The sequence below is a fragment of the Pipra filicauda genome, unplaced genomic scaffold (assembly GCF_003945595.2).
Source record: "Pipra filicauda isolate LSUMZ 115617 unplaced genomic scaffold, ASM394559v2 scaffold154_size2910363_pilon, whole genome shotgun sequence".
In the NCBI taxonomy this organism is placed as follows: Eukaryota; Metazoa; Chordata; class Aves; order Passeriformes; family Pipridae; genus Pipra; species Pipra filicauda.
The window spans coordinates 377,512-391,618 of record NW_024104040.1 but is presented as its reverse complement, the minus strand read 5'-3'; the positions used below and the strand labels follow the sequence as shown (position 1 = coordinate 391,618).

The 14,107-nt window shown below is 36.5% G+C and overlaps 1 protein-coding gene across 4 annotated transcripts in view; it reads left to right on the top strand.

The window, feature by feature from the left end:
• MIB1 (MIB E3 ubiquitin protein ligase 1) overlaps positions 1 to 14,107 on the top strand; it is an 80,495-nt gene that overhangs the window by 20,223 nt on the left and 46,165 nt on the right. For 3 of the 4 annotated variants that reach the window (XM_027731227.2, XM_027731228.2, XM_027731226.2), the window contains exons 5-12: positions 401 to 467; positions 4,476 to 4,680; positions 6,047 to 6,230; positions 6,539 to 6,683; positions 7,819 to 7,952; positions 8,973 to 9,080; positions 12,691 to 12,888; positions 13,371 to 13,433. In XM_027731227.2, the coding sequence (XP_027587028.1) occupies positions 401 to 467; positions 4,476 to 4,680; positions 6,047 to 6,230; positions 6,539 to 6,683; positions 7,819 to 7,952; positions 8,973 to 9,080; positions 12,691 to 12,888; positions 13,371 to 13,433 (1,104 nt within the window). The remainder of the gene's footprint in view (positions 1 to 400; positions 468 to 4,475; positions 4,681 to 6,046; positions 6,231 to 6,538; positions 6,684 to 7,818; positions 7,953 to 8,972; positions 9,081 to 12,690; positions 12,889 to 13,370; positions 13,434 to 14,107) is intronic. The other variant, XM_027731229.2, reaches the window with a different exon arrangement.

The window sequence follows — 14,107 nt, the reverse complement described above, 5'->3', positions numbered from 1 at the left end:
TACAGGAAAAGCTGTACTCTTGAGCACTGACTGCAGATATTTGATTTATTTATTTTTTTGTTTCCTTCCTTGTGTTGACAGAATTCTTTTTAAAAGGAAAGATAACTTTATAGAACAATGCAAAGGAACTTTGTGTTATTTTATTGTCTGCCTTTGAGTTAAAAATGTCTCATCCTTTATAGCCTTTTATATTGGTAAAGATTATTTAAGTCTTGAGAATGATAGATTGGAAAGTATTTGAGATTGTGTGCATCAGTAACAAATTCATAGGACATGGTTTTTGTACACATAATTTTCAGCCTTTCTTAATTAAATGTATTTCAGTTCTAGTTTCGTTGACTTGTGTTAGCCTGAATACTCAGTCAGTGAGGACTAAATTTGTCTCAATCTCTCTCCATAGTCTGACCTGAAATGTGTCCAAGATGCAAAAGGAGGCTCTTTCTACAGAGACCATTGTCCCGTGTTAGGTAAGTTGAAGATTAATTATTAATGTGTTATTAATTATTAATTTCTGAAGTGATGATAATTCTCTGTTTACAAGTCTTAATCTAACGCCTTGCACGAGTTCTTGAAGTATGACCAGCAAGCACTATTGTTTTATTGACAGCATTGGTGAAAAGCAGAAAACAGTAAAGGTCTGTTTTGTTTAGAAAAATCACCAGTTGTCCAAGGTGTCACTTAGCTATTTACTTTCCAACAATTCATCTACTTGACAGTAAAAAACACGGCACTTTGATCTTTATATCTTGCTTCTGTACTTAAAATTAATTTTGTCCTTTTACTCTGATTAAAAATAGAAAAGTAGTAATAAGGCCTCACTGGTTCTTTATTGTTGTGGAAGGATAGACCCACCCTAATAAGACCTAAAATCCAATCAAGCTATCATGCAAGAGGAACTGCTGGAGCCAAGGTGTTGTATTGGTGTTAATTATGCTAAAACCATCCTGGTTCACCAGACTTTGAATACACATCTGCTTTTTGAAGTCTGATTTGACAGATAAGTTGGTAGCTGGCCTGGAACTGTGTGATTAGCAGTCAATCACTTTATACTATAAAAATATAAAGTCCCCCTTCATGCAGTCAGGTTCTCCTGACATAACCCTTCTTGGGATGTATTTGTGGAGATTCTTCCCTTGGGCTGGGGATGCCCCCCAAGGATCCTCCTCCAGGTAGAGAAAGAAAGCGATCTCCCCACAAGCATTGGTATGGATGAGTTACATCAAATAATATAACTGCTTCAGTAATTGCTTTGTTGCAGTGTGCTATGCTACTTTATGCTATATTATACTCTACTGGGAGATTTTTAGCATTTATATTGTGTAGTAAATAGTTCTGATTAAGATCTTTTGTCTGATCATTTGTAATAATAAAATATTTATTTTATATAAATGTTCTCGTTTTGCCAATCATTAAAACCCGCAGGACAGAAGGTGTTCAATCACACCTCTGTAATCACTTAAATTTAAACCGCTGACATAATCCGAAGCTAAGGTTGGATTCCACTACACCTAGACTCCTCTCTGAGAAGGGATCTAGAAAGCAAGGGAGTCCTTTCTGCACCTTGTGACTCAACAGCAGGGCTTTTTAATAAATTTTGTCTCAACCCTCTACTCCCACATGCGACAATTGTGGAGGTAACCTTAGGTCCTTATTCAGGCTTACTTTTAGGGTGGCACTGTATTTGTATGCATGAATATTAATCACTAAAGATAGCAGATTATTCTTTGTTAAATTCTTCTCTTCCACTGTATTAAGTTTCTCTTAATGGATGACAGTGAACTCAGTTCATCCTTCTTGGCACATGATGCTCCATCTTCTCAGTCTTACTCTTTGTTATAACATCTTTTATTAGTTTTCTGAATGTAGTTCACAGATAGATTCAGGCTGGGATTTTAAATGTATGTTTGCATTAAAAACTAGAAAGTTATTTTTGAAACTTCACGATATTTGAAGTAGAGCGCAATTAATACTCCAGAAGGGGCCTAATTAGTATGGAGTCATATGTATTTGGAGCAAAATACCAGAAATTGATTTTGTTCAATTGGTGACCTTGATGAGATAGAATACAATTCCAGATGATTTGCAGGTGATGGCAGGTTAACAGACGGATGTGGTTGAGTAGAGCTTTATTCCCAAGAGCTTTGAGGAAGTGTTTAGTGAATGGAGTTCAATCAGAAGTGCGTTTTTACACTCTGGTTGAAATAAGCCTATGTACCTGTAATTCCCAGACTGGGAAGTGAGAAGGCCTGAGTGAGCAGCCTTGCTGAGGACGACCTGGGTGTTGCACTGAATACCAAATTGAATGAGACAGGAATGTGCTGTCATTGCAAATAAGGCTATATTAGGAGTTTGGTGGGCAACAGAACAAGGAAAGTTACTATCCTCCTTTTCTCAGTGGTGATGAAGCTGTGTCTAGAATTCCATGTCCTGTTTGTGTCATTGTCTGGCCATCTCTTCCCTTCTCTCCCAGTTTTTCGAAAACGTAGGGAACCTAATGGTGTCCTGCTAAAGTGGTTAAGAGACTGAGAGTGCATGAATTGCTAGGAGAAGGAGCTGGGCTTCTTGAATTTGCTAAGAAGGACGTTAAGAGGTAATGGACTCACCACCTATGCCCGCTTGAAAGGGGATTGGAAATAATGGCACTGAAATGTCAGTGGTGGCAAATGGCATAAAACCAAATGGTTGTAGCCTTAAGGCCACCTTAAGTGACTCAGGTATCCAAGAATTTTTCCTGTTACAATTACAGCTCTGTATTGCACCACTGGAAAAAGTTACTTGGGCAAGTTGTGGAACCTCAGTCCTTGAGAGCTTTCAGGACTCAGAAAAGCAAATCTACAGCTGTTCTCAGCTGGTTATTAGTTCAGCTTTGTGTGGGATATCAGACTGTGTGACCTCTAGAAATCAATTCCTCTAAATAATGCTTCAGTAATTATTTGCTGTGTTATATCTCTTCCCTACTTAGGCTCCCCTGAGTCATCAGGGCTGTTGCTGGGATGTTTGCTGTCTAAGGTTTCTATCTAGCAAGTTCTATATCAGTAGCTTTTCTGAAGAATTAGACTTCGACTTTGTCCTCTGCAGAAGGGGCTGTTTTCCATGTTGTGTGTTTTGCTGTGAAGGCAAAGGTACCTTTCCTTCTACTGTCAAGGAGTATTCTCTTCCAAGATACAAAGAAGTCAGTCATGGTCATAGAATTTAAAGTTATTGAACGTGAGCATTTTTTCATGGCTGTGTTTTTTTTCCTCAGCAGTTTCTTCTCCAGAAATGTGTCCCTGCTCATGATGGGAGGGTTGGAACTAGATAATCTTAGGGTCCCTTCTAATCCTAATGATTCTGTGATTCTATAATACTTTTTTTTGCATTCTGTCCTCTGGAGATTTTTAGTAGTGCAGCTAGTGCTGCCAGCATCTGGTGTGGACTTCAGGCTCTGGAATCAGTCTCCCTCTAAATAATGTTTTTGTCTTTATATGTCAGGCTTTTTGTTTGTACTTGCTTATTGTTATATACAAGAATCCTTTCTTCCTTATTACCTCTTCCTTGGAAGAGCCAAAGCAAGCAAGCTTCTCTTGGAGACAGCAATATTACTAAAGAAACTCTGCTCACCTAGTCCTTTGCCACTGATGTTGCCATTGAACTCAATTTATGTGACTTCTGCCATTGTCTCTTCTGCTGTTCCATGGATGGCACCAGATACCATCTTCTGGTTCTGGCCACGAGGGGGTCTGCAAGTGTATTCTCTCATTAGTTAACACGGGTTGATATGTGTGAATGTATGCCATTTCCCTCCAGCTAATGAATTTTTGCCATGATGTATCTTTTGAAAGCAAACATTGCCCAGGGAGAAGGTTTTAATTTTAAATTTGCAGGATTTTTTTTTTATGTTGTCACTTCCTCAGAAAGTTAAAAATTGTCGCCATTGGTCATTTTGGACATACTCGTTTAGCCAGTGCTTTTTCCTTGCTCAGGTACTGACCCAATTCAAAACTTTCTGTGGACCTTCTGCTTATCTTTCAGTCTCTGAGTGGCACTCTGTGTATGACACTCTCAAAATTATCAGAGCTTTTAGGTATCTAGATGTCTAGCACCATATGATAGCTGTTACAGTCCCAGTTAGAGCTCACAGTGTAGCATTTGCCAGTGTCGTTGATATTTGCCTTGAAAAGTGAATAAGAAGCACACAATTGCATAGCCAGAGGTTCAGAGGTTTTTTCCCTGGTGGCCACTACAGTTACAGAGACTTTGGTGTGGAGTCACTATCCCTGGAAGTGTTCATAAAATGTGTGGGTATAGGACTTGGAACATGGTTTAATGGTGAACCTGACAGTGGTGCTAGGTTGATAGTTGGACTTCATAATCTTAAAGGTCTTTTCCAACCTTAACAATTCTGTGAGTCTCAAAAATTAACTTTTGTTCTTTAAATTGCCTGGAAAGTTAGTGTGGTCATGTAAACATTATTTTTTTTTTGTGTTCCATTTCAGGTGAGCAAAATGGTAACAGAAACCCTGGTGGCCTGCAAATAGGTGACCTTGTAAACATCGACCTTGACTTGGAAATTGTGCAGTCATTGCAGCATGGTCACGGAGGGTGGACTGATGGCATGTTTGAAACTTTAACAACAACTGGAACAGTTTGTGGCATTGATGAGGATCATGACATTGTAGTGCAATATCCAAGTGGCAACAGGTTTGTTATATAGCCTTCGTCATTGCTTCTCACAAACTTCCTTTGTCTTCAGCAATTGTGGTCACTGGGTGTCAGAAACTTTCTCTATTCTTTTTAGATCTGTTAAGATTTCCTTCTACAATGTGTAATGAGGAAATTTATCACCTTTAAAGATGCTCTAATGGGAAGAAGAAGCTTGTTGACTCTCACTTGGTGAAAATTGAGTCCAAAATAAGAAATTATGTTCTAGACCATCTCATTTCTAAAATGTAGTGTTTTAGGCAGTAAATTCTATTTTAATTATGAAGTATCTATCCCATGGTTTCAAGCGGAATGGTAATAGCAAGTCATTGTGGGTTTTCTGGAAAATTGGTTAAGAGAACAGGTGACAAACTTCTGGGGCATCTTGTCTAATACAGAGTCACCTTGGCATGATCTATATCTAGCCTTTTATTATTCAAAGGAATGTTAGTTTATGTAAATAGAGACCAAGAACAGGAGGTCTTGATAAAGCCAAAACCACTTCCCGCAAGCAGTTTAGGTTGGAATTTTGATTAGATGCATCCATGCTAACAGGATTCAAACCCAGTTGTCCAGCTGGATCTGAGTTGATATGTCCACATGAGTTTGTATTGTCTCAAATTATCTTTAATAAGCAGCTGGTGAATGGAATATCATTTCAGTTGTATGTGGAGATTGACCTGTTCAGTTTGTCTAGAAAGGATTAACAGTGCGTTATTCATTCAGGATTTCCCTCAAGATATTGTTTGTTAATATTGCAAACTAATGCAAAACAATGCTATTTTCCCATCTAAAGGGAAGCAAGTGGCTTTTCTTCTGGCAGTCGTGGCAGCAGAGCCAGTGAAAGGAGCCGCTCTGTATTGTGGTCTCCTCCCTGACTTAACAGCTAAATGCCTCTAAATCACTAAAATTTATAGTAAAAATTAGGATAGTTTGATTGAAAATTGAGGTGTATCTAGGATATCCATTTAGCTGAAGAGTATTTTTATAATTGAATGTTGCAGCTTTTGACCTGGGGGGGGAGGGGCCAAAATTCCATATTCTTCCCATGTTGTTTCCTGACAGTCCAGTCCTTTGCAAGACAGCTTGGATCTTCTGGTTTTTAACCAGAGTCTTCTCTTCTCCCTGGAAAAACAAACGAACTGTATAGCTACTTGCTTGCCTTTAGGCAAGATATTTCTTAATTGCCTTTACAAATGTACGTCTCTGAAGATTACCCCATATTCTTCCCAACAACAAATATGCCATAGTATCCAAGTGCAGAAAGTTTGTAGGCATACAAACAGAAACTTGTCCAACAGATAACTTTTAAGCATATATTTCACTTTATGTGTTTAAGTTCTACTTTAAACGATTCATTGTTTAGGTGGACATTTAATCCAGCTGTCCTCACCAAGGCCAATGTTGTCCGAAGCGGAGATGCTGCTCAAGGTGCAGAAGGAGGCACCTCTCAATTTCAAGTGGGCGACCTTGTTAAAGTATGTTATGACTTAGAGCGAATCAAGCTTCTTCAGAGAGGCCATGGAGAGTGGGCTGAAGCAATGCTTCCAGTAAGTACTCGTGTGTTTAGATTCATAGAATGGTTATAGCTTGTATGGTATTTCTAGTTATGATTGGTAATAATACCTGGAGGCTGTGGGAGTCTGTGATTTTCTTCTAAGTTAGAGAAAGTGTATTTCATCAAAGGCAGTGTAAAACTTGCTCAGATGTAGCAATCTGCTCAACCTGATGACCTTAGCTGAAGGTATTAGCAACTGCACTATTAAACAATGGACTTCATGAAATTTATATAAAACGTTCAGATTTCTAACTATTTTACTTTTAGCATTATTTGCATTTGATGTTTTCTTTAATTTAGACCTTAGGTAAAGTTGGTCGGGTCCAGCAGATCTATTCAGACAGCGACTTAAAGGTAGAGGTTTGTGGGACATCTTGGACCTATAATCCAGCAGCTGTCTCAAAGGTGGCATCAGCAGGATCTGCTATAAGTAATGCATCAGGTGGTAAGTTTGAAGAATAAACAGGAATGTATGTATGTCAAATAGTTGTGTTTAATTAAAAATCTATTAATAAGTACTAGTCCATAGTTTGTATGCAAGGTTAATAGTAGACTTGAGTTGAGCTAATTGAAGTTGTGCTTCAGAAAGATACAAAAAAAGTTTGCAGTCAATATGGAGATGTTTGTTGTTATTGTGATCAAGTACTTCTGTGTGGTCACAGTGCGGGTGTGTCTTTGAAAGTTTGCTCTAAGGACTTAAAAATTTAAATGGTTGGAAGGGAGATTAGACTTAAATAGGGACCAAGGCATGAAGAGGGTATTACTGGCAGTAGCAAGCAGACTCCTTGTTTAATAGGTGGTGTGAGATGGCAAGCGTAGGTGAGGAATCGGTTACAGGTGGTTACTCAGAATATTTTTTCTTTGAAATTTCTATCTTAAAATCTAGTCAGACATCCTTTGACTAATTATAGTGGTATTTTTTTGGGTCTGTGTAGTCTCATTCAGTTTTGTTGAACATGCTCTCATTCATCTAATAAAAAGGCAGAGAGACTGTCCAATGTGTTTTATGTTCTGTTGGCTGTTTCACAGATCAATTAAACCAGACTTTTTCCTTTTTTTGGTCATAGCTGGTTGTTTTTTCCTTTTCAAATATTTGCTTTAATGCCAAGAAACCTTTCTACATAGTTTTCTAGATTTTTTTTTTCTAGGGAGGCATAGATAACAGTGAGTTTTCTGCAATAAAGACAAAGTCACAGTGGCCATAAAACTAGCTAGAAGAGTAATACAACTTAGTGTTTCAAATCACAGAGGACAGGATATACCTGAAGATAGAAAATATGTTATAGCAATACGTAAATTCATGTTTTACTTCATCTATTCTGTATTTTGTGGGAGACAAGCTATTTGGAGTTCAATCAGCTTTAATTTGAAATGTCTGATGTGAAAGGCTCAGCTATCTAAAGAGTATAATGGTCCAGTTCTTAGTTAGAACTCTGTGATATTTTACAGCTGCCATTTTATGGTAGTTTGTGTATTACTATGTACGTGTTGTTAGAAACATGACAAATGTGACTGGGTTTTTTTTTGTTCTTGTGGGATTATAATTGTAATCTTAGTTGTCCTTTGTTTAACAATTACAGAGAGATTGTCCCAGCTATTGAAAAAATTATTTGAAACTCAAGAATCTGGAGATCTTAATGAAGAATTGGTTAAAGCTGCTGCCAATGGAGATGTTGCTAAAGTGGAAGACTTGCTAAAGAGACCAGATGTAGATGTGAGTGGTCTGTTTTGGGAGTACCTCTTTTGGGGACCTGTAATACTAAGAGAAGTGAAGCTGTTCTGAATACTCCTTGCCAGTCAGTAGTGTGTCTGCTTAGAAGTAGTACAGTTAGTTCCAGTGTCTCTTTTCCCGATTGTTGACCTATGAAATGTGTGTGGGCTGTGTGAACATAGAGCTGTACATACTTTTTTGCTAGACAAACTTTGTGTTGTTTTGTCTGCCGTGAATTAAAATACCTTTCAACCTCTGTCTGCCAGAGTTGGCTCAGAGAACCACTCACTCACCATAAGTGAGGGATCTTCAAATTCTTTTGTTTCAAGGGAGATAGAAAGAAGAAGGGTAGATTTGGGGGGATTTTTTTTTTTATGCTGCTGTTGTGAGTTTTCATCATGTTTTATTAACTCACAAGGTAGATCATCTAATCTGTTCTCTGAGATTCCTTTTACCAACTTGTCTAATCACCTAGTGTTGAAGAGTCTAAAAGAAAATGCTTAATAATTACAGGACTTGATTAAGGGAATTCAGATTTTAAAGTCACAATCAGGTATTTTTCTCACTACGGCAGTAGTAATTCTTGCAGATAAGAGACTTCTTCAGTTCTGAGGACTGATTTGTAAAGATTATGCAAAACACGGTATTTTGTTTTGACTGATTCCTGTTGCCATAAATTAGACAATGAAGTTAAATGTACTGTGGAGCAGAGGACTGGTATAAATCTGAGACCTGTTCTCAAAAATCTTGCCTTTACAGTAGCCCAAAGATGAAAGTTTTTAATCCGAGTATCATTAATGTCTTAATGTTTTAAATAAATCCGTTTTTTCTTCTTTCCTTCAATCTAAAAATGAAATAGAGAAGACCTAGGAGATCATCTGTATGTGCTAGAAAGGCAGCTAAAGATTGTTCATTTGATTCTATGATATGTATGCTGTTGCTTTAAGTTTTGTACTGCTAAACAGTCTTGTGAGTATTTGTGTGTATCTTACAACTTACCTCCAAGTACTGATACACTTCCAGGTGAACGGGCAGTGTGCTGGACACACAGCTATGCAAGCTGCTAGTCAGAACGGCCATGTCGACATTCTGAAGTTGCTTCTGAAACAGAACGTGGATGTAGAGGCAGAGGTAACCTAAATACTTCAAAATATACTTTGTGTGTCCTTAAACTTTAAACTTGGTTACATACATAGCAATTCTAGTGGACTTGCCTTCTTTTTAAATGTCGGTGAGAGTGAAACCCTGATTTTATTACTGTGATCGTGTTCCCAAATTAGACTCCTCCTAACAGTATTGTGAAGGGTTGGTATCTAATTCTTTAGCATTGCGGGAAAAAGCTGTTGTCAGATGCTGCATCTTCAGATGCTTGCTGTGCTTCTTATATACAGTGTCCAGTTAGGAGAACGCTTTGAGTTCTTACCTAAGGCAAGTTTAAGCAGAAAGTAATAGCAGTATCTTTGAGTACAAACTGACAACTCTGCTTCCAGGTTTTCAGCACCTTTTCTTTTTTAACTTCACTGAAAATTGAAGGGTTTCTCTTGTTTAGGTGTTTTAGAATTATTGTTCATGAGAATTATCTATCGGCCTACTGTGATATTTGCATTTTGAATTGATTTTGACTAACTTATTTACATGTTGAAACATCACTGACATTGTAACCATTTCTCATTTTGTGAAGCACAAGAAGGATCTGTCAAATTTGATTTGCTAAGACTAAAAATTGAAGCTGAACAGAATGCTAAGAAACTAATTGTATGCCCAGTTATTGTTTGCATAACAGAAAAATAACTTTACATGTTTGGGCATTTGGCATTATATTGTATTTGATATACAGAAGTTATAAAATGTAAAAACATCAATGAAGCAATGATGTAATTCTTGGAACTAAAATTATTTTTATATTCACAGATACACCATTTCTTTATAAAGATTTTTCTGATAAGTTCTAAAGATGGCTTAGATTCAATGCAGTACATACTTACTGTGGTCTGATTTTTGTGGAGTAGCTTTATTTTAGATAGAAGTAGTGGTAGTGCTTTCTCTGCAGTACATAGCATATACTATTAAAATTAGACTAAACTGCTTTTCATCTGTACTGTGGTATTCAGAGCTGCCATGTTAATCAAATGCTTTCTTCTTGGTATAAGGAAGGGTTAGAAGCATTAGGGAGGTAGGTAGAAGCACTGCTTAAACAGTTTCAAGACAATATACCTGGTAATCTGCTAGCACTGGAGTTGTGAAGAGTTCATGTTTGCTTCAGAAGCACCATAACACCAGCATTAAAAAAAATTGCCAGGGATTTTATTTGAATTTTCAAGCCTTTTTCATGTAACTTTGTGTTGCTTAAGTGAAGATGGTATTCTCACTTAATTATATAATTGCTCTAGATATTATAATATTAATAATTTACATAATACTATTAGATTAATAGTTATATTTTTCAGGCATTAAAATATCAGCTGTTTATAAATTGTCATGCAAAGACTCAGCAGAGCTGTTGCATTAAGGAGACAGCAATAATTTAGCCTGTTTACTTCACATGAAAGCAATGGATAAAAATCCTTACTTTCCTTGCTTTATAGCTGAGTTGGATATATTTACACTTATAGTCATTACTGCAGTGTATTTATGTTCATGATTACGTTTTCTGGGGGTGCCCTCATGTTGTTGTCTCCTCAGTGTTTGTGTCTCTTGAGGGTTTAATGTAGAATACAAGTGGCCTCTGGTTAGTCAGGAAACAGTTTGTTACTGACAGCTCAAAAAGCTTGATGTAGATAGTGCATAATAAAAATTTATAGCCTTCTAGTCTGCAGAAATTAATAGATATCAGATATTATATTGACAGTACCGGCAACATTATATTGTTGGCATGTATAGAAATACAGTGTTTTTAATATTTTGATTTATATCTAAATATAAGTCTTAGGAGAGATGATTAACTAGTTAGTAGCTTTTTCTGGGTGTATTAATGCTACTGTGTAGTAACTACACAGTGGGATTTAGCTCCTTAGACTATTTGTAGCTCCTTAGACTATTTGTTTTGATGCTGAGCTAAAAAAAAAGCCTGCACAATTTTGGACCTCTGCTCATTAAAGTAGGAATTCTGTACATTATGATTTAATAAAGTAAGGGTTCGTATCTCAAAATTGGAATATGTTAAAACTAAAATATTCAATAATTATATGGGGTTTCATCAGTAAATATCTCTGTGTACTTTGCAGACTGCAAATATGAAAAGACAACTTAGCATGTACCTGTGAAATCAAGTGCTCTGTAAATACAAATGTTGTAGCAGTTTAGCATTACTGTCACACTCTTGATAAAGTTCACCTCATCTTGATCCTTATAACCAGATGAAAAATCCAGAGAAGTTCCCATTTCTAATCCTTTCCCCTTCCAAATGGGCAAACTTTGGCTTCTTTTGACTGTTCATGTTAGATGAGCCTGAGAAGGAATCTTGCTATCTGAGAAGACAATTTGGTGGCATGAGTTGATTTGGAAGGCATAAAAGTATCTTTTCAAAAGCTGTTGAAACTGCTACGTATTGCCCTGACCACCTTGAAAACTATATCCATGTTTTCAAAAAGATAAATTTGATAATTATGTGATGTCCTCTTCCACCATTTTAAATTCTGTAACTGGTCTCATTGGTAACTTGTAATTGTGCAAATACAGTTTATGCTAAGAGCTATTAATTTTTGCACTGATGTAAAATATATTAGAAATGTGTTATACATAATAAAAAGTACTTTTAAAATATATTGTTGAAAAAGCAAATTGATAAGAGAACCTAAGCTTACTCAAGAGAGCTAGTGAACCCTTGACCAGCTATGATTTTATCTTACAATTTTCAGTGTTTCTCTATTTTCAAAATTAAATTCTACAAATGCATAATATTAAACTGTGCACAAATAATCAGTTAGAAACTAGCTTATGGAAGTTACTTCATTGAAACCTGTTATATAGCTTTGATTTTTACTTTTAGCTTTTGTGTACCATCATTAATGCTGAAATCACTTGATTAATATTCTAAAATGTTTTATGTTGTACAGTCAACTTTTATGAATGTTAAAATAACTCAAACTGACAAATTTATGACTTTCATACCTTAATCCTCAGTTTGGATGAAACTGAAACAAACTGAATTAGAGTTTCAGTTATCATTGTAGAATCAGAGATTCTGTTTAATTTCAGTGTCAATTACAAATTTTCTTTGGAAAAAGTGAAAACTAAGACACATACAATAAACCCTAATAAATATTAACTTAATTGTATGACCAAGGCAATTCTCATGTCTTACACCATGATTTGGAATCTGTAACAGTTCCTGGGTTACAGGAAGGACTACCCTGAGTGTAATACTGTTTGGGGGTTGGATTTTGTTTGTGGATTTTTTTTGGTGGTTTTGATTTGGGTTTTTTTGGACAGTGGTTGTTTTGTAATAGAAACCCAAATGAATCAGTTTGAGTTTGATGAACACATCACACAAAGATTCAGGGCAATTGTTGTATATGGTGTAGAATATTATATGTCGTAGAATATGTATGTGTATATACAAACAGATTCTTTATCCTCTATTGTGGTTTGAGCAGTTGTTTTAATTACATATTTTGATGGTGGTATGGTTGTCTAATTTTTCTTTTTAAATAAATATGTGCAATTATTCAGTTTAAATTCACCTTCTTATTTAAATGCAAAGGAAATGTGAAATATACCCACCTGAATGTTTCTACTTCAGGACAAAGATGGAGACAGGGCCGTCCACCATGCAGCCTTTGGTGATGAGGGTGCTGTGATTGAGGTGTTGCACCGAGGCAGTGCTGATCTGAACGCTCGCAACAAGCGCAGGCAGACTCCGCTCCATATTGCTGTCAACAAAGGTCATCTGCAAGTTGTGAAGACTTTACTGGACTTCGGCTGCCATCCCAGTCTCCAGGTAAAGTAAATTTTAATGTAAGTTCACTTTGCAGCTGCTGAATTTTATGATTCGCTCCATGTAGGTGATAGAAAAATTATGGAAAGTGGAGTTGAAAGGAACAGACCTTGTAAAGTTATCTGTTTCAACCTCTACCCCAAGGGGAGATCAACTGTTATTAGATCTATTTCTTTTCTTGATAGTTAGATTGGCACCTGATGTATTCTAGCCAGTTGATGTTAATTGGTATTTTCACATTGTAATTGTTAACTTTCCCTCCAGATTAATTCCTCCTATATCAAAACCCACAGCTACTTGCTCCTTCTGCAAGCTACAGTTTAGCAGGTTGATGATATGGTGGAATGTTTCATTAAAAGAAACCTTTTATTTTTTTTCCCCAAATTGACCTATGATTAATAGCCATTTAGCCAGATTCTTTTAAATGTTTAGCTTTTTATCTAGAAAGCCCTCATGCATAGGATCTCAAGTACCATATTTCACAGGTAGTTTCATCTATAATGAATGTGGTGGAAGCTGAAACAGAAGTGCAATGTCCTGTTGAGAAGGTAGAGTGGAAATGTGCTATCAAATAAGCAGGTATCCATGCTCTGCATGAGCTGAATGCAACTGCATCCTCTGCATTAGTAAAACTAATGAGAATGGGTAAGTTTTAAGGGGTTTGCATCAGAAAAAAAAAGGTCTAATGGCCTGGGCAAATGCAGATATGCAATAATAACACATTACCTCCTTGTTTAGCCATGTCCACAATCAGAGATTTTTTTTTGAAGCTGTATGTTGCACATAAAAGAAGATGAGCAAAAACCTTCTCAAAATTAGTGAATATAGTGATTGCTTATTTATCTGTTTTCACCTGACTCTTTAAGTGCTGTCTTGATCTTGGTGAAGTTGAGCTTTATGTCCATCCAGACCTTATTTAGTATTTATTGAACAGTAAATATAATAAAGAATCTGATGTGCTGAGGCCAGTAAAGGGTGACTGCATATCACTTAATGATGTATGGGGTAGTCAGAGTGGATTTTCCTGGCTTTAAATTATAGAATTTTGTTTGAACTGAAAAATTCAGTAGAATGGTGCTATGGTGCTCCATCTGGAAAATATAATTGTCACCGATAAGACTGGACTTTCAAATTCTACATGTGTGCTGAGGAACTGTGATGTGCAAGTGTGAGTAGGTGATTGATTTGGTTGATGAGAGCACAGGGAATTCAGACTGAGGCA